At 37.7% G+C, this 22,701-nt stretch overlaps 2 protein-coding genes across 2 annotated transcripts; both read left to right on the forward strand.

Annotated features, from left to right (window-relative positions):
* Positions 1 to 4,747: 4,747 nt before the first annotated feature.
* Positions 4,748 to 10,957, forward strand: LOC145786895 (uncharacterized). The gene is made up of 3 exons (XM_082598635.1): positions 4,748 to 4,807; positions 8,755 to 8,874; positions 9,347 to 10,957. The coding sequence occupies exons 1-3, from the start codon at positions 4,748 to 4,750 to the stop codon at positions 10,955 to 10,957; spliced, it is 1,791 nt and encodes a 596-aa protein (XP_082454761.1).
* Positions 10,958 to 16,813: 5,856 nt separating this feature from the next.
* On the forward strand, positions 16,814 to 17,713 carry LOC145786896 (uncharacterized). The gene has a single exon (XM_082598636.1). It carries the CDS (start codon positions 16,814 to 16,816, stop codon positions 17,711 to 17,713), a length of 900 nt encoding a protein of 299 aa, XP_082454762.1.
* Positions 17,714 to 22,701: the final 4,988 nt, after the last annotated feature.

Raw genomic sequence — 22,701 nt, forward strand, 5'->3', positions numbered from 1 at the left:
GCGCTGAATGGTATTGGTGTGTTGTATTTCAAAAACAAGTCTTGAAAACGTTTAGCCCTACTCGGAAAGGTATCACTGTTCCAAGCGTGCTGTGATGGCTTAGCATATATAAATCTTATTTTAAGGAGGTCCACTGTACCAACATCGTTTCTTTTCAGGGGCATAGAGCTCTTGAAATAAAGTTTCTTCAACCTCTGCGATCACATTCATTGATTTTACGCTTCCTCTCTCTGATCCCTCGTTCTCGATACTGCTCGCGATATGAGTGATCACTATTTGGCGAACATCTTCCGCTTGTATTCCAGGTAGCCATTCCCAGGGCCTCCAAGAGCCCTGCTGGGCCCCGGTGCAAATGTTGCTGCCGGGCCCCCCAGCGCGGCATGTCGCATGATAGCTCACAAATCACAAGCAAAATTTGCGGTGCGCGTTAATCCACAAGGCCAATGCATACATGGTGTTCCGCACAGTGTTTTTATTTTAAAACCAGACCTGTTTAAAAAATAATACAAAGAATACATTAGGTTAAAGTATTAATACTCCACCATTTCACAAAGAATGCAGTATTGTACTGGTGTTTATGACTTTAAATTCACAGATACACACTAGTTATACACAAAGATAAAAGGCTGTGGCTATAGTTACACTATGTAGTGTAAATATAGCCTCAATAGTGTTGCCAGATAAGGAATTCTGCCCAAATTTGAGGAAAAGTTTATAGCTGTTGAAAACAAAAACTTGTACGGTACCGTATTATATATATCATATTTTGGAAATTTTTTTTAGTCCTGGGCAAAGATCAAAACCCTAACCTTATTCCTAACTCTAACCCTTACCTTAACCCTTCCTAACTTTAATCCTAACTCTGGCAACACGTAATTGTAACCATGGCAAAAAGTGGGTAAAAATATCCACTTTGAAGATAAAAATGGCAACACTATCTGGCATGGCTGACATACATATGTAGCATTGCATATGTGTGCATACAGCTTTACATTAACATACCGTACAATATCATTTCTGACCTTAAAATCAGCAGACTAGAAGACCAAACTTGGATGAATGCATTGCTATTGTTCACGACATTAAGAAATATATATATATACCAACTTCATTTCAGGATCAATAGGCTGCTTCTTATTTTTACTCCTTTAGTTTTCTTTGCTTGTTTGAGTGAAACTACATTCAAGCACGATTGAGGGTCAGTTTCTCTTCATTTCTACAGCAAGCAATCAGTAGAAAACAAAGTTGAATATATTTCTATTTTCAAGTCCTATCAATGTAAATGTACCTACATCTGTCACTATACTATGTATCAATACCTTTATAAATACCCTGCATAACTACAGAATGGCTGTTTTGAGTGAATATTGACACTGTTCCTGAAATTCAAGAGTAAGATTGGATTGGCCTGGCTGCAGAAGGCTGCTAAGAAATATATATTATATATACTTAGTGAAAACAAATGAAAACGAAAACTTAAGATAATAAAAAAATATTTGTTTATATACTAAGCATATTTTTGAAAATCAACACCTTTCTGCAGTGCTGGAAAAAGTAAGTTGCATTGCAATTAGGACACTTCTGATTCTGTCTAGAGTTAAAAGAAACTGTATGATACTTCAGCAGAAGTAAAGATCTATGATTTTTTACTCAAAAAATCACACTTTCACTAATCTTTTAACTTTTTTTCGATATTTGTTAGACTGCTATGACATTTGGCACTGCTGCAAGGACAAAATTATTTTCCAGCACTGCCTCCACGAAACTTGCTTGCATTCCAATATAGCAAAATCATTCAAGTCCTAAAAACTCAAAAATACTGTAGGCTACTGTCTCAGGCTATATTAGAGAAGTTCCATGATTTCTAATAATTAGTATCCAAAAAAACACTTGAGCATTTTTGCACTGAAAAAGTGACAGTAACGACTTCTTGCTAAGCAATTCCAACAATATTTTAATACCGGTACTTTTTACTATTTTCTGAACTCTTAAAATATCACACTAAACAAGATTATCTACAACTAAAATTGTACCAGTTCAACATGATTACACATAACTGTCACTGCTTGCTTGTGTCATAAATTGACAAGATGTCAGAAAAATGCATGGAATACCTTCTGTGTAATGACTGTAACCTAACCTGATCAATCAATTGCTTATTAAAACAAACCGTACCCACCCAAATATTCACATTAAAACACCACTGAAATTAAAACATTGAAATAAACTGAAATATTCATTCACACTGCAATATGTGTTTTCTGTAGTTTTTTAAAAAAGAATGCCCAATTTGCCCATGATGGGCCCAATCGAAATTCGAAACTAACATAAAACATATATAATATTTCATGCAAAATCGACCTTGGCACGCAAATTTAAACAATTTGTCAAGCCACCCTGAAAGTAAAAAATTGAAAATTCTGTAGTCATAAAAAAGAGTATACCGGTACCCATGAGGGGGCCCAATCAAAATACGAAACTAATATAATATGAAGTAAAAAACAATATTTTATGCAAAATCGATCTGAGCATGCAAATTTAAACATTTTGTCAGGCCCTTTGAACTAAAAAAATTGAAAATTCTGTAGTTTTGAAAAAGGGCATCCTACCCATGAGGGGGGCCCAATTGAAACACGAAACTAATATAAAAAAAACAATATTTTATGCAAAATCGACCTGAGCACGCAAATTTAAACATTTTGTCGGGCCCCATGAACTCAAAAAATTGAAAATTTTGTAGTTTTGAAAAAGGGCATCTATAGGCTACCCATGGGGGGCCCAATCAAAATACGAAACTAACATAAAGAACAACATTTTATGCAAAATCGACCTGAGCACGCAAATTTTAACATTTTGTCGGGCCCCTTGAACCCAAAAATTGAAAATTCTGTAGTTTTAAAAAAGGGCATACTCATGAGGGGGGTGCCAGATGTTTCGTCCCTAAGATCTTTCGTCCCGACGTTTCGGCCCTACAAGACATCGGCTACTTTGGTGGAAAGTGCGAGATTAACAGTGGCAAAACACCGCGACCGAAAAAAAGTTTTATTCGAAGTCGGCAAGGGGCCGAAACATCTCTTGAGCTGGCGAACACCGCGGCCAAAAAAAGTTTAATTTCGCGGGCGAAAAAAAGTTTAATTCGAAGTCGGCAAGAGGCCGAAACATCTCTTAAATTTTCAATTTAACAACCTTTGGGCTACGGCCGTGTGACACACGATGAAGAAAATCAATAACTATTGCCTTATATGCCTACAATACAGCCACTGCAGGATTTAACATAACAGCATTTGATTATATTCGTCAGAGGTAGATGAAGACATGACTTTTAATTTCAACTGTCGGATAGTGGAAACGAACTAATAGTAGGCCTATCTGAATACAATTGTGATTAAAAAAGCTATAGCCTAATTATCATGTCATATAATTCACTGATTTAGACTAGAAAAAGAAACGCATGTCGTTTTTTTGGTTATTCACAAACGTATTGTAGCCTATATACCATTGCTTGAAAAAGTAGGCTAAAACAGCCACAGTAGGCTACATCATGTCTATTCGTCTTTCCATTGTTGGCCAGAACAATCAAGCAGCGACGATCGCTCCCCGCGGAGCAGCTGGATATAGTGCAATCGTTTGTAGGTACCGCGGTAGCCTACTGTGCAATTTTTTCAAAACGAATTTGTATAGAATAAATATGCCAATGGTGTGTTTAGGAAAAAAAGACAATTGTTACGGTATTTCAAAATAATTATTTTATAATTTTTCCCATCATCAAAACAAGAATTCGAACGCCCAAAATTACTAGGCTACATAGACGTAGACTTCCTTATGAGGTCACTCAGAACAAATAAGTTAAACGTAAGCTTTGAAAATGAATAAATCAAAACATAGGCTAATATATCTATTCGATCATGTGCATGTTTAGTTTTCTCAAATGTGTGACAAGCCATTTACAAGCTAAGTTATGAGTCTGACTTATTAATCAAGATGGCTTTTAAACTCTGCGCCTCTTATTTTCTAAGCAGTCCAGGAACAAGTAGGCCAGATTATAATGGGGAAGATTAGGCTACTTGAAGAAAAAAAAAATGTTTTTGAATGTAGCTTCATAGATGGGTGGATGAGCTGAGGGATAGACATATAGATACTAATTTGCCTCAGCGATCCCCATTGAGCTCCGTTCGTAGAACAAACACGATGTAGACGGATTATCGAGACCACAGGATCTTGCGGTTGTGACAGCAGACGTGTCATTTAACTTGGTATAAGCTTTATTCTGGCATAGCCTACTTTTTTATTCTTCCTGACAGGATGTTTGCAAAGTATTTGTTGAACAGCTGGCATTCGTAGATAATTGGCCACATAGTGTCTTGTTTTGATTCGATTTCTAGGCCAACAACAAACATTATGTAGTCCGACAATTGCATTAGTAGATAATTGGAAACCTTAGTAGCGGAAATGATTGATTAACTTAGCCTATATTTATTTTTTTATTTACTCGTACTGTTGTTACCTATTTTCTGGTCTTCATTCCAACACGCTTTGCACAATAGCCTACTTTATATAAAGCCAAAGTTGTATTCATCTGCGGTTTCAGTTTCACAACTTCTTAGAGATGAACGTATCAAAAAAAAGCTCCTGCTCTTACTGCAGAAAAGTGGTTCGAAAACGACAAGAAGCGATACAGTGTGATAAATGTGCAGGTTGGCAGCATCGCATCTGCAATACAGGCTTATCGCGAACATTGTACAGAAAAATGGTCAAGGATGAGTGGGAACTGGAGAATTGGCAATGTTTCCAATGTTCGTCTGAACAAGTAAGTAATAGCCTACAGTGATATTTTATTAACATACTAGCCTTCATCTATCTCGAACCAGCCGATTTTGGATAGGCTAATAACATGCGGTAATTGCTAAGACTATTGCCAATTATTATGAAAACCTAGTCTTTAGAAATGTGCAACGAGGTCAATTGGTGGTATTAACCTCTGTAATGCTTTTTTGCTTTGAAGCAGGGATGCCCAAAGCGCGGCCCGCGTTAACAATATCTGCGCTTATAATTTGATAATATCCGGCCCCAGTTTGGGCTTGTCAATTCAGTTTGTTTTTATTTCTGACCATCACAACGAAAAACAATAGGTATGTCAAACATAGCAGAAGTCAAGATAAAGATAGAAGCGACAAAATGCGAACGTTATAACGTGATTGATACTAAAACAGTAGGCCTACAATAGGCTAAGTTAAAAACATGGCATGATCGCAACACCTTAGTAGAATATCAAAATTTAAAAGAAAAAAAAGCGGTTTTCAACTTTACTTTGTATGAGTAGCCTAAACAAAAAAAAGAAGACAAAAAATAGACAGTCGCAAGGTTGATCGGCCTTGGTGCGTTATCAAAAGTGCTGATGGTCTTGAAGAGCAATACAATTTCCCTAAGTTATACAGTAGCTTACAGTCAGCCCCGCTTAATCGGGACCAAGCCAAACTGGTCTGATTAGGAGAGCAAATTCCAATGTTTTTGCGTGTTATAACGTCGTCGTTTTGCTGCCATTTTTCCTGTCCCGTGTTTCTCTGTGTTGTTTAATCCGCACAAGATAAAGTGAAATAAACACAAAACTAAATTTAAATTTTTTTTACCAGTCGGGAAAATTTTGCAATTACAGGTTGTGCGGTGGTTGATTTCTTTGTTTCATTTCAAATCAAAGTTCACAAAATAAATATAATTTTTAGCCAAAAATTTCGTTTTTGACTTTAACAATTTGTGTAAACTTTCAAGTTGTTGTCTACTTTTGGGCTTGTTTCAACTTTTAAATGGATTGGGTTACTTTTTACTTGCAATTGGGCTGGAAATGTAAAAAGTAGGCCTATCTGGTAACCTTTGCCACTAATATAGCATAGCGCCATGCCCAACATTAACTATTGACGTGTAATCTCGCTAAACAATACAGTGTAGAAAAAGCAAAAACCGTTAACCATTTTAACCACCAACCTATTTTTGGTGGGAGAGTGGTCCGTTTAAGCGGCGTAGTGGTCTAAATAAACGGCGAAAATTGTACAGAACATTTGATTTAGATACAGAACCAGCGAAAAACGGTTGATTGAAGGGGTAGTCTGAATTATCGTGGGCCATAATAAGCAGGTTGATTGTATAACTAAAAACGTTTCGTAACTGCTTACCTGACGATATACATAGGCCGAACTTCAGGGAAAAGACTCACAAACAGCGAAATGAGGCCCGTGCCTACCAAACTTTGGGCATAGCCTACTTGTTTTAATGCAATAACTGGTTTTAAACTATTTGTTTGGGTAAATGCTTGTTCTTAAGCAAATGCTGCTATACTTACATATTAAAGTAATATCCAAATTAGCAGAACTCCAAATTCATATCTAAATCCGGTTTTTAAAATAGCTCAAGGCCGGATTTAAATCCACATCAACGGAGGACTTATTAGTTTACACTAGCGGTAGGCTAACCCTGTGGGCTAACCTAACCCAAAACATGCCCATAAATAACTATGCCACACTTAATCTAAAGTAGCCTACTTTTATTATCCACCTCAAATCATCATAATGCTTGCAAATTACACCGAGCTGATAACATGAAAACAAATTCAACATTTGAAGCATGATGGTTTATGTTTTTGCAGTCTACCCTTCTTTAATAGTAGCCTACAATTTTGGTAGAGGTCACTTTCTTCAACCACAGACATATACAACCCTTCTTTAAGTTTTCTGTCTTTAAATGCTCTGTAATATATTTTCTAAACCTGAAAATTCTTTTCAATTTAAGTTTTTAAAATAAATTTGCAACATCACTGCAAGGTAACATAATTGTAAATTGCTTGAAATCAATTTTGTGTAACTTAAAGTTAGGTTTAAGCGGGCAAGATTTGGGCGAACACAAGCCTACTCTAAAAATAAAAGATAAAAAAAAGCTATTTGTTTCGTAAGACGTTATAGGTCGAAACAGTTTTTATTCAGCCAATCCATGAGGACGTTGTTACATTGGTGGGCGGTGAGATATCCTTGAAGCTGGGTTACTGGGTTAAATCTAGTAGCACTGTTGTACGCAGTGTAGTGGGCCATCCCATAGCGTTATGGATCCCGGGCAGTGGCGCCGGCAGGGGGGGGCAGGCGGGGCAGCTGCCCCCCACCCAATGTTTTGGGCATCATCTTTTTAATTTTTTTTTTTATTAATACATATTAATATTTTTTTTTATTATATTTGGCTCCCAACCTCAAGTACGTCAACTGAAGTTGCAAGGGGGGGGGGGGGGGGGGGGGGTAAAAGCTCTCTCTTTAAAAAAAAGTATGGAAAACCTTGATGACTAAATTGTACAGTAGATAAAAAGATTTTCAACAGAAGCAAAGATATAGACTTTTTAAAGTTGTAACTAACGTCACATTGATGTAGAAAAATAACAACCTGTTAAATTTTTGATACCTCACACTCCCATGACTTCTTCTGCGCGCATTTTGGCATTGGTTGCTTGCAGTGATTTTGTCACTTAAACAAAACGTTTCGTTTCAGCAGTTTTGAGTTGTTCGATTCTTATGTTGTAAAGGAGACTCAATTTCTCCAATATTTATCATTTATGTTTCTTCTTTAATCTCAACAGAGTATAAAACTTGTAAAAATTTTTCATCCATACCACGTCATGAATGAAATTATATCTCAAATCGGCGTAATGACGTGACATCATCTAAACATTTTACCGAATAATAAAGTAAAAAATTCGATCGTCAAAAGTGGTTTGGTGGTGGTAAATATTACGTAATGAAAAAAATGTGATAAGGTTGGAAGACATTATGTCATGTATTTTCAATACAAATTGAAGTTTAAAATTTATTCTTTTGTTCATAGTCGTAGTCCTCCTTCAAAGCGGTATTACAAAGAACAATTTTCGATAAGGGGGGCATCAAGAATATGTCGACATGACTTTTAAGGTTTACGTCAGCTCCGGAGATCAGTAAAATATAAGGTTCTCGTTATCGTGATTGTAAGCCACATTGTAATTTCTCGTCAAACTGTGCAAGGATGCAAGCCATCTGCAACTGCTGAGATCGCTTGTTCGATCTAGATTAACATCTAAACAGCTATTCGTTATACAAAACTTGAATATATCAGAAATAGCCTAAAGTAACTTCATTGTCTCAAAGCTTTTTGTTTGACACTCATCAAGATGTATGACCTCTATGACGTTACATTTTCTAAACTTTGGGTTGACTTCAGAGCATAAAAGTTAGTGACTTACCGGAATAAGATCGCTTTTTGAATCAACCAAGTAGAAAATTGATAAATAATAAAACTGTAATAATCTCGCAAAAAAAAGCAATCAACCTATGTCTCTAAAACAAAGTTTGCCTAATTTTAAACGAAACTGCATTAAAAAAGCGAGTTTTGCCTATGCTAAACATTCAAATATCTCAGTCTGGAATTAGCAACAATAAAACATAGAGACTTAGCTTTATTTCCGAAAAAATGCAGAAGAAAACATGATCTTATCCTTTTGCTATGCCACCGGACAGCACCATTTTACAGAAATATTCATACCCACAATTTTGTTGAAAATGCTCTTAGAATGCACCAAACTGAAAGTAATTTTTCAAAATTTTTGACTACGCTACTGTCTTGCACTGTCAATATTTTGCCCCCCCTATTGTTGTAGGTCTGGCGGCGCCACTGATCCCGGGAGTATGGATAAGCCTACGTTCTATTATTTTGTTTGCAGAAAAATATACTTTCTTATGTTTGTCTTTTCAGACAGAAGGAACAAGTTTACTGCACACGATCAACACCTCATCACAAACTGCGGATGAACAAACTTTCCAAGGTTTCGATGCAACTTCTAGTTTGGTTGCCACAACAGGAAACGAGCCAGAGGTAAAATATAAAATGATTTCATGCGCACCTAAGGCTGGTGTTTGGAATTCAGGATTTGCGTCAATCTGAAAATTAGGCGATGGTAGTTTACGTAGCATAATGTTAATTAAGCGTGGTTTAAGTTTCGGTTCACGTCTTCAGCCTAAGTATTAAATTCTCTAATTTCAATACAATACTGCCTCCAAAAATAAAACATCGTTCATTGGCTACTTAGCAGAACTTCTGATTGTTGACCTTTGCATTTTAACTTCGAGGTTTTTTGCTGTCAATAACCTCATACGAAGGCTATACAGTAGACAAGGCACCGCAACCTCCTCATTTCAAAAGGTGGTCACTGCATTTGAAATACAATTTGCATGCTAAATTTTTGAAACAGCTCGGAACATCTTAGTAGACTACAGATGTAGGTTTCAACAAAGTTGCAAAAATTGCCCTCATATGCCAACTTAAATTTTATTTGGTTTATTTTCAGCTGGTACAAACGAGTACACCGAGAAACAGCATTGAAGCAACGCAAGGCGAACCACCAATACTTGATGATGTATCAGTAATTGATGATAATGCATCCCCAGTCGAAACATCCTCTGTTGCACCTCTTCATGCCAAAATGCGTGTAGGCGCATCCTATTTGGACGAGTCATCTTTGTCTTACTCGAATCCTGAATATGAGAAAGTACTTGAATGTGAACAAGTGATGTACAATGTGATTCAAGGAGGATCTAAAAGAGGTAAAGATAAATTGTTTGATTCATTCGGATTCAGTTATACATTGAAGAGAGAAACTGCTTCCACAAAGCAGTGGCGCTGTTCAATCAGAAGCAGTAATATAACGTGCTGTGCAACAGTGGTAGAAAAAAACGGCAAGTTTGAACGTGGAGCAGCCTGTCACAACCATCCACCAAAACACGGCGCTGAGAAGGTCACCACAATAACATTAGCTGCGAAACGAAAGGCAACCGCTAAACCATTTGAACCAGCGACTAAAATTATACGAGAAGAAATTCGAAAAGAAATCTCAAATCCTTCGGATTTGGAAGGACTACCTCCGATAGACAACATGTCCCGATATGTGAACAAGTTTCGGCAGCAGCACCGCCCCCAAGAACCAACAACTAAGGATTTCGAATTGGATTACTCGAATGTGCCCCATGACTTCATATTTGAAGATATCTGTAGCGTCCCTGAAGCTGGTAGGAGCATAGTCTTTGCCACTAAATTGCAACTGAAAATTTTAGCGCAAGCTAAAACGTGGTTTATGGACGGTACATTTAAAATAGTCCATAAACCTTTTCAGCAATTGTACACAATTCACGCATTTGTTAAAAAAAATGAACAGTTTTTCCAAGTTCCACTTGTTTACGTCTTTATGACTGGAAAGAAGACAGAAGACTATACGGCTGTATTTGAAGCTGTTACGACCGGCTTCGTCACACCGCCTGCAGTTACACGCGTGATCTTGGATTTCGAAGCGGCTGTGTGGAAGGCGATCACAAACGTTTTCCCTGCTGTTGAAATTAGAGGTTGTTCGTTTCATTTTACCCAAGCCATTTACAGACACGTGCAATCTTTGGGATTATCGGCATCCTATCGCAATAATTTCGACATAAGAAATTTTATCAAAAAGCTAATGGCGTTATGCTATCTTCCTTCCCTTCATATTGGACCAATGTTCGAAGCTCTGGAGCAAGAAGCAAATGCGTCTGCTTCCCTGTCTGAACTGACAAACTATGTGCAATCAACTTGGATGGAAAATTGTGTCTGGAAAAAAGAAAATTGGAGCGTTTACGGCCTTCCCTTTCGTACAAACAACGACGTTGAAGGATGGCATCACAAAATGATCAAGAAGGCCCGTCCAAACACTCCATTTTATTTGTTAGTAACTCTACTTCGTGAAGAAGCTGGCGACATTCCAATAAATGTCCAGCTCCTTGATATGGGATGCTTGAAGCGTCGCCAAAGAAAGAAATATGTTGCACTCCATAAGAAGGTATTTCGTTATTGGCGTCAGTATGAAAATGGCGAAAGAAGTGCGAACAAACTGTTAAACGCCTGTGCAAAACTAGTCAGCCCGGTGGTTGAGTAGCCCATCTTATCTATTGAACAGCAGACAAATTGCTTTATCCTTATTTGGGATCATCAGAAGATCTTGAAAAATATGCAAAAATAATAAATTGGTATAATACGGTAGCCTACTTGAAAAGGGTGTCCGAGGTTTTTTCCTTAAACAGTTGTTCGTAAAGCAATTGTTCGTAAAATTAATTCTTCGTAAAACAATTCTTCCTAAAGCATTTTTTCGTGCGTGCAGTTAAAATTTGATGTATACGAAGAAATGCTTTACGAAGAATTGTTTTACGGATTTCATTTTACGAAAAACAGTTTCCGAACAATGGTTTACGAACAATTGCTTACGAACAATTGGTTTACGAACAATTGCTTACGAACAATTTGCCTATAACCGCAAGTATTAAACATTACAACCTTAAGCCTGCCTGCAAAAACACTCAGAGTTATTGAAGGACCACTACCAGAGTTTTTCGCACAAGACTCCGATAAAAACGTGAACTGATGTTAATTAACAACGTGTATGACGTCATACAGAAGCAAAATACGATGCAGGCTGACGTAACCTGTAGAAATGAAAATAAATTTATGTTCAAAATGAATGAATGAAAACGTCCAATTTCAATTATGTTATTTTAAATTATTTGAGTTTAAATTTATTGCGGTGACGACATTTACTCACCAATTCAGAACGATTGTTCAGAAGGTAGTTACAATCGGCCTTCAGAATAGCAAGCTCCTCAGCAAGACAAAGACCACAATTGTTACGGCCACCCCCACTATTAGAACGAGAATAACTGTGGACCATGATATTTTAGGACCCACACCCTTGTCTTTGAATAACTCTGAATTTTCTTTTTGCAGGCGGGTTTAAGGTTGTAATGTTTAATACCTTTTCAAGTAGGCTACAGTATATAACCGATTTATTATTTTTACATATTTTTCATGACCTTCTGTGACCCCAAATAAAGGTGAAACAGTTTGTAGAGGTTTTTAGAGAATCTCTTCAAACAGATTGATCATGTTAGATCAGCTATGATCTCCCATACGAACTGCCTCCATTTTGTTTTGTTTTTATTAGTACATCTGGCCAGTGGCGTAACTACCCATTGGATTTTGTGGATAAATCCAGGGGCGGCACGTTGCTAGAGGGCGGCAAAATATCATAACTTTTTAAAGTTTAAACGAACAAAGACATTCGCATTAATTTATTCTCGGAGAGACTTAAACGACCTAAGTTAACATTGATCTAAGTGAAGCCAAAAAATTAAACAAGTTATGCCTATAAACTAATTTGCAACTTTTTTAGGTTGTGCCTCACCATGTGGTATTTGTGACGGTTTAATGATACTCAATACTCATGCTGTTGAAGTAATGATAGAATGTCGGTTGTAACTTGTAAGCCATAGCATTGTTCAGTCAATTTAGCTTTGGTAGTTGAGTTCAGATTAGTTTTAAGTTTATTTCACTTTCGGGAAGAGACAGGAATGGACCGTGAGTTCATCGAGTCAACGGCCACCTTTACCATCTGTCTGTGGTGGATAGACGGGATTCCTCCATCTTCATGTGTGAAGATCGGTTAGGTTTGTGAAAGGTTTAAAGTTTCAGGTCTGAAATAGATCACTTATAGCTTAACTCAGCAAATTTGCAATTATGGTTATTGTTTTTAACTAATGCGCTGCAGATTCCAGAACAAGATTTAAGCTGCAATTTTTTTCAATTAATTTTTGCCTATGAAGAGACTAAAAGAAAGAGAAAATTTTTAGAAAGAGAAAGAAAGCTAGAGAAGAGGAACTAAAAAGAATGAAGGAGCCATTTTGAAGTTCGTAAAAATTGCCTCTGCTAAAAAAAATGAAGAGATTAGCACATTAAATCTCTACCTCAAGTTGAGACGGAAGAAGAAGTGTAGGCTACCTCGAGCAAAACAACAACAAACTGATCATTGAAAGAAGTCAGCCTGTGAATGAAACACTGTCAGATAAAGATAACACAGATGCTATCTATTATTCTCATAACGATGTCGCTACTTGGCCAGCAACATTAACTCATAACATGAGAGTTGAGATGATCAAATTAGGGCCCGAAAGGTTTCAAAATAAAAAGGGCCATTCAAGCCAGCGATTACAGTAATTAAAGAAGACAAAGAATGCTTCAGCTGTCTGAGTAAGAAGAGGTTTTATTTTGAACTTTCAATAAAATTAAACAAAACTGCTTTAATTCTTCTGTTGTGTGGAATTTTAATCAGCTTTTACGACGGTGTCAAGGGAGGGTAGGGGCGCGTTTCGTGCAAAAATCCAAGGGCGGCATATTGCGTTGTTACGCCACTGCATCTGGCATGCTTTTTATTCCCATAACTTGCTTGATATTGTCAAAATATTTCATTTTTTGTCGTCCTTTTGTTCGTTTGCCTTGCACCATCCCAGTCAACATTGCATTTTCCAACGCGTTGCTTCTTGCAATATGTCCGAAGTAGCCTATCTCAATTTTTTGAGCCTGCGGTTGTTAATCAGACTCTATTTAACGTTTATTTGATGGGAAACAAATTCTTTGTTTTTCTTTAGAGAATAGTAATTGTATTTGATGTAATTCGCTCTGCTTGGCCTTTTGCTTGGCATTGAGCACTTTTTGTAGTAGGCTACAAGCATTTATTGTTCAACAGTAGACAAATGTATTGTAGGCCTAGATCTGCAAACCAGCAGTGCCAAGCGATTACTTGGCTATGAAACAGACTAATAAAAGGATGCATTTGAAAAGTTACTAACAAGCGTTGCATTTGAATACATCTGTGAATCACTGTAGGCTATAAACTTCAAGCTTTCGAAAATAACTATTTTTGACTTAGGCCTAGCTAGCTATCTTTTTAAACTTATCGTAGTCTAGTTTATTTTGCAATTTGCATGAGTGTCACCCAAGTAGCCCATGCTTGTGTTTATGGTAAATCAATACACACGCTTTACGCTACAACAGTCTGCATGGTTGTCAACTTTACTAACTCAGTTATTGGTTTCTTGCATCTAGGCGTCACTTTTTGCTCAAGCTAATAAACTGGTTTGTCACCCCCCATTTTGTCACGTTGGCTTACTTTACCTATTAGGACCTCCCTGGCAACATCCACTATGTTTCTTACAGAAAATATTAGTGACTCAAAAAAGAAACCTTTAACCTACAGTGGGTCATGCAAAATTCTTTTGATGTGGTTCTAAGCAAGGATCGTCTTGCATAGAAGAAAAGCAGCTTTATGGCGTCACACCAGCCCACGGTTAACAGGCACACCCGCTTATCAAAGTCAATTCCAAGGTAGATTACACTTGAAATTGCCCGCAACAGCTTGACAGGAAGCCAGAAACAAAACTATTACCAGTCACTGCCCAAGATGTTTCGGTCCTTGCCGACTTCGAATAAAACTTGTTTTCGGTCGCGGTGTTTTGAAACTCTCAATCTTGCACTTTCCTCCAAAGTAGCCGATGTCTTGTAGGGCCGAAACGTCGGGACGAAAGATCTCAGGGACGAAACATCTCGCAAGCCTAGGGCCGAAACGTCGGGACGAAAGATCTCAGGGACGAAACATCTGGCAAGCCATGAGGGGGCCCAATCGAAATACGGAACTAAGAAGTGTTTGAAGAAGGTTTGAATAAGGTAAGGAACCGGAAGAGTGATTGCAGCGGGAGATCTTTAACCGTCCCTCTCCGTTGTCCCACTCGCCATGGGATAACAGGATTGCAGCGGCCAACTCCATGATGACTCTGGGGTCAGCGAAAGCTACCCTCCCTCTGGCCGCTCCTCTCTGGCATCTCCGCCAAATGAGATGTCAGACTGCAGTGGCCCGTTTTTCTCCAAACAGGTGCCCTTCTTGAAGCGGGCAACAAGAAGATACACACACACAAACAAACTCAAATAAAATTTAAAAATTAATTATCTACCAAAACGCGCTAGTTCTCATGCTTGACCCGCCACCTCCTAGTCTGCTCCAAGATCAGCAAGAGAAAAGTCGAGACAGGCAGACCAGCTTGAGGCAGCCACTAACCAAACATTTATATCCACAGATTACCATCTACCGCGGTGGGTCCCTTCGGTCGTAGTGAGTCCCTCGCCTCCCTGGTAGGTATTTTCCATGTAAGTATGGTGTGCCTGCTGAGTGTTTGGGTGTGTGGACGGCTCCCGGAGCGGACGCACTAATGATGAGACAGGAAACAAATCCATTCCATATGGACAATTTGTAAACCTGCAAGATGTAGTGGTATCCATCTTGAACTCTGAGCGTTGCGCGAGATGAGTAAAAAAAAAAAAAAAACAGTGTTGCCATTTCAAAATTAAAAAAAGTTTTCTGTGTTGGTCGTTATAAAGAAGTCAACTACCGTGTACTTTATGTTGACGTATAATAAAAAATTATTTAACTTTGTTCACAATTTCTATGTGTGAATTTTAAAGAAATGTTTTCTTTCTTTGACCCAATTTAAGATGTTTCAAAACTCTAGAATGGCAGTGTTGAAAAATCTGGACTCTAGGACGCCAACTTTAGTCATGTAAAGTGGTTTATTGCAGCAAATCAACCAGACCAAGACTTGTTTACGGTCTGAGTATGGAGCGATTTGTCTGACCGCAGGCCACTGAACTTTTTGATAGCAGACAACAGCATCAAGATTGCCAGATGGGTAAATAGTGCAATAAACATTGACATATTACAGTGAAAGTTAAAACTGTAACGTCTTGATCTCTCAAGATATAATGATTCTTATACTGAATTATAGCTTCATCAAACTAGCGTCTTGCGCATACATCAGTAACTCGTGAGAATGTATATTTCGTCATAGTGATAGTAACCGCACATATATACAAATGGTAGATGGCGCTATAGGCCTAATCGTTCAATCTGTTACATCTTCCTTCTTCAAATAGGCCCACATTATTTACACAGCATAAAAATACATTCGTGAAATATGAACAGTAACACAAATGCTTGTAAGTCACAAGTCGGTGAATAAATCAATCACGATGTCTTTGTGGGGTGACAACATGTCTGCCAAATCGGGTTGTCCTATTTTCAAGTCGAGAAGTAGGCTACTCGATTCATTTCGAACATCAGGCACATTTTGATTCAAGTTATGATTGTTTGCAATATAGTTTTCATCAGGATCAAAATTGAAATCACCATGACAGTGTAGCGATCCATTATTTCGTCATATAAATTCCCTTTCTTTAACTAAAATGAACCATTTCAAACCATGCGTAATTTCCTAAAGAATTGTAATTTTCCATTTAATCTGCTCCCGAAGTCAATAAGAAAAAGGGAACTGATGATTATAAAATGGTTTGTTCGTCCTTTGACGAGAGCTCTATAAAATCGGACTAGCTCACATCAAACCAGCTCAGTTAGACCAGTTCAGCTCTCAGAAAAACATTAAATTGGTTGTTTAATTAAAATGTAATAACTCGTGATAATGTTTCACGATCCTGTAATTTCATTATTCTGTACTGTTTAAATTCAAATTGTGTTATAGACCTACAACATTATACGAACACCTTCTGATAACTTGAAATTATAATTCGAATAACAATTGTGTGGAAATTAGATAATGGAGTCAGATAGCCAAACTAGATAAATTAGATAGATAGAAATTTCATCAGGTAGTTAGACAGCCTTCATCTTAATTCAACTTATAAACAAACTATTCTCATAATTAAATATAAACTATTCTTATACGTTAAATATAACGTAAAATAAAATATAACCACATTGGTGACCCCGCACGTCAGTAGGTTTTAAAACAGAGTATTGGTAAGTACTTGTATTCCTTATTTTTGTATTACGATCGCAGCAATATCTCTTGTTGTAGATCTCACAATTTAATTGTAGTTTTAACCTTATATAATCAATATTATGGCCCCAAGAAAATCTCGACCCGAAAGCGAATATCGCGAACCCTCTACTAAAATTAAAATCTCTCCTGGCGAAAAGTTTTGCGACACCTTTTGGCGAGATACCCCCAGGTTGTGGTTCACCATCTTAGAAAATAGATTCATAACTTATCAGATTGATTGCCAACGTCTGAAAACAGACAAACTTGTATCGTGTCTGCCTTACGATATTATTGTAAACATACAAGACTTAATCAGCGCCGGGGCAGACTATGATAAATTAAAGGAACGCTTACTTCAGCGTTTCGAACCGACGTTGAACGAACGTATCGCTGACGTCATGTCACTGTCTGAAATCGGCGATCGACTGCCCTCCGAAGTGCTGGCCGAGATGCGAGCAAAACTTCCTCAAAATGTCGCATCGACGGAATTAATTCGGGAATTGTTTGTAAATAAACTCCCGAATCAAATCAAACTTGTTTTGGCTGGCAACCTCGAAATGTCATTAAACGAATTAGCAAAAGCTGCCGATCAAATGTCAAAACTAACAAACGTTTCCCATGCCACAGTAAACGCAGTGCAGCATACTACAGAACAAAATCCCAATGCCCAACTAATGCAACAGATTGATCGCTTACAACATCAAATGGAACACCTGTCGGCAAGTGTGTCTAATCTTCAGTCTGACCGAAGCCGTCAACCTGTTAACTCCTTCTCAAACCGACATCGCACATCATTTCAGGCACCCCGACCCAACGTTCCCCAAAAACAACAAACAACTTGCTTTTATCATCAAAGGTTTGGCCACGCCGCCTTTAAGTGTCAATGGCCATGCTCATGGAACACAGCACGGCCTAACAACCCCCATTCAACGCAAAATAACAGACAGAAGCCAAAAAACGAGGTGTCGGCCCTAAGGTAGGTATATCACACTTAGGGCCAGGTTTCAATAACAACATGCTATTTCTTGAAGATCTAAATTCCCAACAGCTATTTCTTTGCGACACCGGTGCTGCTGTGAGCTGCGTGCAACCTACTCGATTAGAAAAAAATTCTATTTCATTTTCCAACGACATCTTGTATGCAGCCAATAATACTAAAATACCGACTTACGGCAGACGTACCATGGACATCAAAATTGGGTACGATCAAATAAAGACTTGGACATTTATAATCGCCGATGTAAAACAAAATATTATTGGTCTAGATTTTTTACAGCATTTCAATTTGTCAATTAACCCGAAGAATAAATGCATTATTGATGAAACCACGAAACAACGTCACGCACTGCAACATTTACGCAAACAAGCTAGTATCGCACCTATATCACTGACAAAGTACAACGAGTTTTCAGCAATATTGGACAAGTTCCCCGAGCTGACAGCACCACGAACCGCTGAATATGCCGCACGAGTTCCGGTGAAGCACAAAAGTGTGACGTCGGGATATCCATGCTTTGCGAAGTGTCGACCGCTACCGCCGGAAAAGTACAATTGGGTGAAGTCAGAAATCAACAAATGGATTACAGATGGAATACTGGAGGTAAGTGAATCAAACTATAGCAGTGCACTTCACCTCGTTGCTAAACCAGCTTGTAGCGCTGATCCTTACAGATTATGCTGTGATCTACGCAATTTAAACAGGCAAACTGTCCCCGATCGCTACCCTATTCCAAAAATAGAAAATCTGCTTCACCGTCTTGGAGGTTCAAACTATTTTTCTAAATTAGACTTTTCCAAGGGTTACTGGCAGACTACCTGATGAAATTTCTATCTATCTAATTTATCTAGTTTGGCTATCTGACTCCATTATCTAATTTCCACACAATTGTTATTCGAATTATAATTTCAAGTTATCAGAAGGTGTTCGTATAATGTTGTAGGTCTATAACACAATTTGAATTTAAACAGTACAGAATAATGAAATTACAGGATCGTGAAACATTATCACGAGTTATTACATTTTAATTAAACAACCAATTTAATGTTTTTCTGAGAGCTGAACTGGTCTAACTGAGCTGGTTTGATGTGAGCTAGTCCGATTTTATAGAGCTCTCGTCAAAGGACGAACAAACCATTTTATAATCATCAGTTCCCTTTTTCTTATTGACTTCGGGAGCAGATTAAATGGAAAATTACAATTCTTTAGGAAATTACGCATGGTTTGAAATGGTTCATTTTAGTTAAAGAAAGGGAATTTATATGACGAAATAATGGATCGCTACAACAGTACGGATCAGCGGGCATTTGCAATAGATGTCTACGATTACGTCGAAGAGGTCCACGTTCATTACGAACAATGTAAGATCGAGGTTCATTGCATACATTCGAAACAACAGCATTGTTCCAATAATTACGTGTTTTATAACGTACTTTATATCCTTTCTGCAAAGTAAGTAAGGGTTTTGTATGACGATCAAAATAAGACTTCTGGCGATTTTGACGTTTGCGTAAATCCGCATACACATCAACAATTTTAGGCACAAGTAAAGTGTTAGCAATAGTAGGTCTATCGATACCATTTTGTGTGTATGCGTCGACACGTTTAACCCTTTGAAGGTTGGGGGGGGGGGCTGTCAATTCAACTTTTTTGTATTAACAGTTGTATCTCTAAAACCACTGAGGCTGCGACTACGAGATTTCTTGACTTTTCCTAACTTTTATTCACCTCTATTGAGCTGAAATTTTGAGCGAATAAAAGTTATAAATTGAGAGATATAAGGCATTTCTCAGCACATCCTCTGAAATATTTCATATTCTATTGTTCAAAATTTTCCCACCAGCTGGATGAAAGCAATTAATTTGGCCCATGTCTCGTTAATCAAATGATTTAAATTGAGATTATGTAAAAAAAATTTAATCACAACATTGCAATGCATGTTTTTCATTACTCTATAAAAAAATTCCAAATAATTCAAACGTCATAAGTCACATCAACATTTCAACGTATATAAGCAGTTCTAAAATTTACATAGTTTTAATTTTCGGATATGCTCTGCGTGAATAGTTTTACAAAGTGAATCCCAAATTTTGAAACCGTGCCTTAAAAAATAACAGAGATATCACTCCTAAAGCATAAGAAGAATCGACAGCCCCCCCCCAAACTGAGCAAGACTCCAGGAGCCCAACCGCCTAAGGGTTAACAAGGTTTGAAATAGCACATGCATGTTCACCAAGAATAGCAATATCAATGACATCAGTTATGTAAAATAACAAGTCAAAACAATTTTTGCTTTTATCATAGCATTTGATTACGGTGGTGCCATGCGGCTTAAAGGGATACAAAAGGAAAAACCTGACTTGGCGATTTTCCATGTTCTTTGTGTTTAACAGGCTACCGGTACGCAACTTTTGAAAAGGTACCATAAAAAAATCCCCTTTCAGCAATGGCTTGACCAATCAGAGCGGTGCTGATCAGTGGAGCATGATGATTCATAAACTCGCTTGTTTATGAACAGAAAAGTTTTGATCTACGAACTACGACTAGCTAGGCGAAGCATATGAAGTAGTCGAAGCTAGGCAAAGGACTTGAAGTAGGCAGTGCAGAAGCATCTCGGTTGCTATTGTAGGCTTTATTTGATGACAGTGAAAATGCTTCAACAAGTTCATCATTTTCGACTATTGCATTGCTATACTGCCAAGAATTAGCCTACACTACAGCATTTACTTCGCAGATGCATTCGCAATCGTCACACGAAAAACGATATTTTTCCTTGCAGTAATTGTTTCTAAACACTTACTGAAAAGTAGGCTAATGAATAAAACAATATAAATATGAGCATAATGGTTGAGTTCGGCTGAGAAGTGAAATATTGAGAGTAATTCGCCATAATCACTATGTTTATTTGGGTAGCTGTTTGAAGGAGGAGACTTGGGATGGGACAGGAGAGGGGCGTCTTTAAATGTAGCAAACCTCGCAAACCACTAAGTTGCCAGATGGTATTTTATTAATTGTATTTTTTTTTTAATTTCTTGGCGTTTACTTTGTCTGGTGCCTGTTTTTTAACACCCTTTTAAATATGTTATATATTTGTTTAGTATTGATGTTCTATTATCATCTACCTATAAAAAGATATCAAAATCTCTGCTTTGTTGGTTATAGTTAGTTTTGATATAAATACGTTTAAAGCAATGCCTTTGCGATCAACATTTGTGAGATATTGAAAGGTAATATTAACGCAATATTTGGTAGTCAGACATTCGAGAATCAGTATTCAATCTCTTAGAGTTAGACCACGGTTGGGTGAGTTCACCAATCACTGGTTCTCTTAAAACCGAGCTGCGGACAATAAATAAAACTTAACTTTTGCCGTCGCAAGCGATCCATCTGAGTGGAAGCTGTCGCAACGGTTCCGAGGTCGCGTATTTGCTAAGTCAGTCTAAGGTAGTTTTGCGAAAAAACGCCGAGGTAGGTTAGTTTTTTGTGAAGTATTGATAGAAAAATTACTTTTCACATCAAAAGCGACTTGTTGGGCTTGGGCAGATTCTGCTGAAGTTTAGACTTTTTGAAAGGGTTTTATTATATTTTTAAGCAATATATACAGTGACGATCGGTGAGGGAAAGCAAGGAAAGCAGTGCTTACCTGAGCGAAAACTATGCAAAGTATAATGATTGAATTCTAGGTTTAACTTCTTATTATTTTTATCATGTCTATTTTAACTTGAAAATTACTGTATTCGTGACTAGAATTACTCGTAACGCTAGTGAGTAGTCTAAATCCTCACCAAACCGCATGTCTTGCCTATAAATGCCAATTAACGCAAACGCTTCTGTCAGAAACAATCACTGAGGCTCCAAGGTAAGCAACTATCAAACTTGCTTACCCAAATTCAAAAATGTCAAAAAACGCCTTCGTTTTATCCAATCATCACTCGTTTTGCAAAACGTCACCAGCTGCTTAGCCAATCAGATGTGTTATGGTGAGACCAGGTGAGTCTTGCTTTCCCAGTGACGTCAATGCATACATTCGCTAGAGCGGCTAGACTAACTCGTCAGAATGGTGCTCGTCACGGTACACCGCACAAGCATCATAATGCCGAAATAATTGTTGCTGTTTTTTGATGTCTCCTCGCCATGTACTGTACTTTAGCCTACTAGCTTTCATAGTCATGCCTTTGCCCTTTTTACAGCGTTGATGTAACGTTACTTCGCCAATGAACGTTCAGGTGCGGGTGCAATATTTAGTTTGTTAAGCTTCTATACGCAGGAGGCAAACTTATCCAGCTTTTTGTACAAATTGCTTGCGGTTGTAATGTTTAGACCTAAGTGTTAGTTTTTGTAGTGTAGGCCTAACTGAATATCTCAGAATGAATATTCATGACGAATTAAATATTTAGACAACTATTATTCCATGTCTAACACTGGATTTTGGTCCTGCAACGTTAAAATTAAGATTGTTCATGACTTCTAAACATTAAATGGACGTATGTGTTCCCGACAATTTTCACCAAATCAAACGTCATATAAAAACCGTTCAAGTCTACTGAATATTACGTCATGGAAATTCCTAAAGCATGTGCCAAAATTGCACCAGCGTTCATAAGAATTGTGTCAAACCTGTTTGGGCCTGTTTGGGCCTGTTTAAACAGGAAATATTACATCAGCTTTAAACACCTGTTGGAATGACTTCATAATTGTCTTTCATTATTGCGTCACAGTACTGCATACGTGAATTTGAGATATTGCTATCTATTCTGGTCATTCGTAAAATGATTGTTTGAAAGTTGGCCGCACATTTAACTGTTGGCTTAGTGCTTGCTAGCTGGACAAAAGTTCCGTCTTTTATCCAAGTAATCTGTTCTGTAGTGACAGTTTTCAGTGGTGTACGCGTTGCACCCCCTCGTTTTCGGTAGCCGTGGGCTAATTTTTACAGAAATACACTGTTTGAAAAGAAGTTCAAGTGTGTGTTTC

Source organism: Aplidium turbinatum, chromosome 17, assembly GCF_918807975.1.
Source record: "Aplidium turbinatum chromosome 17, kaAplTurb1.1, whole genome shotgun sequence".
Lineage (NCBI taxonomy): Eukaryota > Metazoa > Chordata > Ascidiacea > Aplousobranchia > Polyclinidae > Aplidium > Aplidium turbinatum.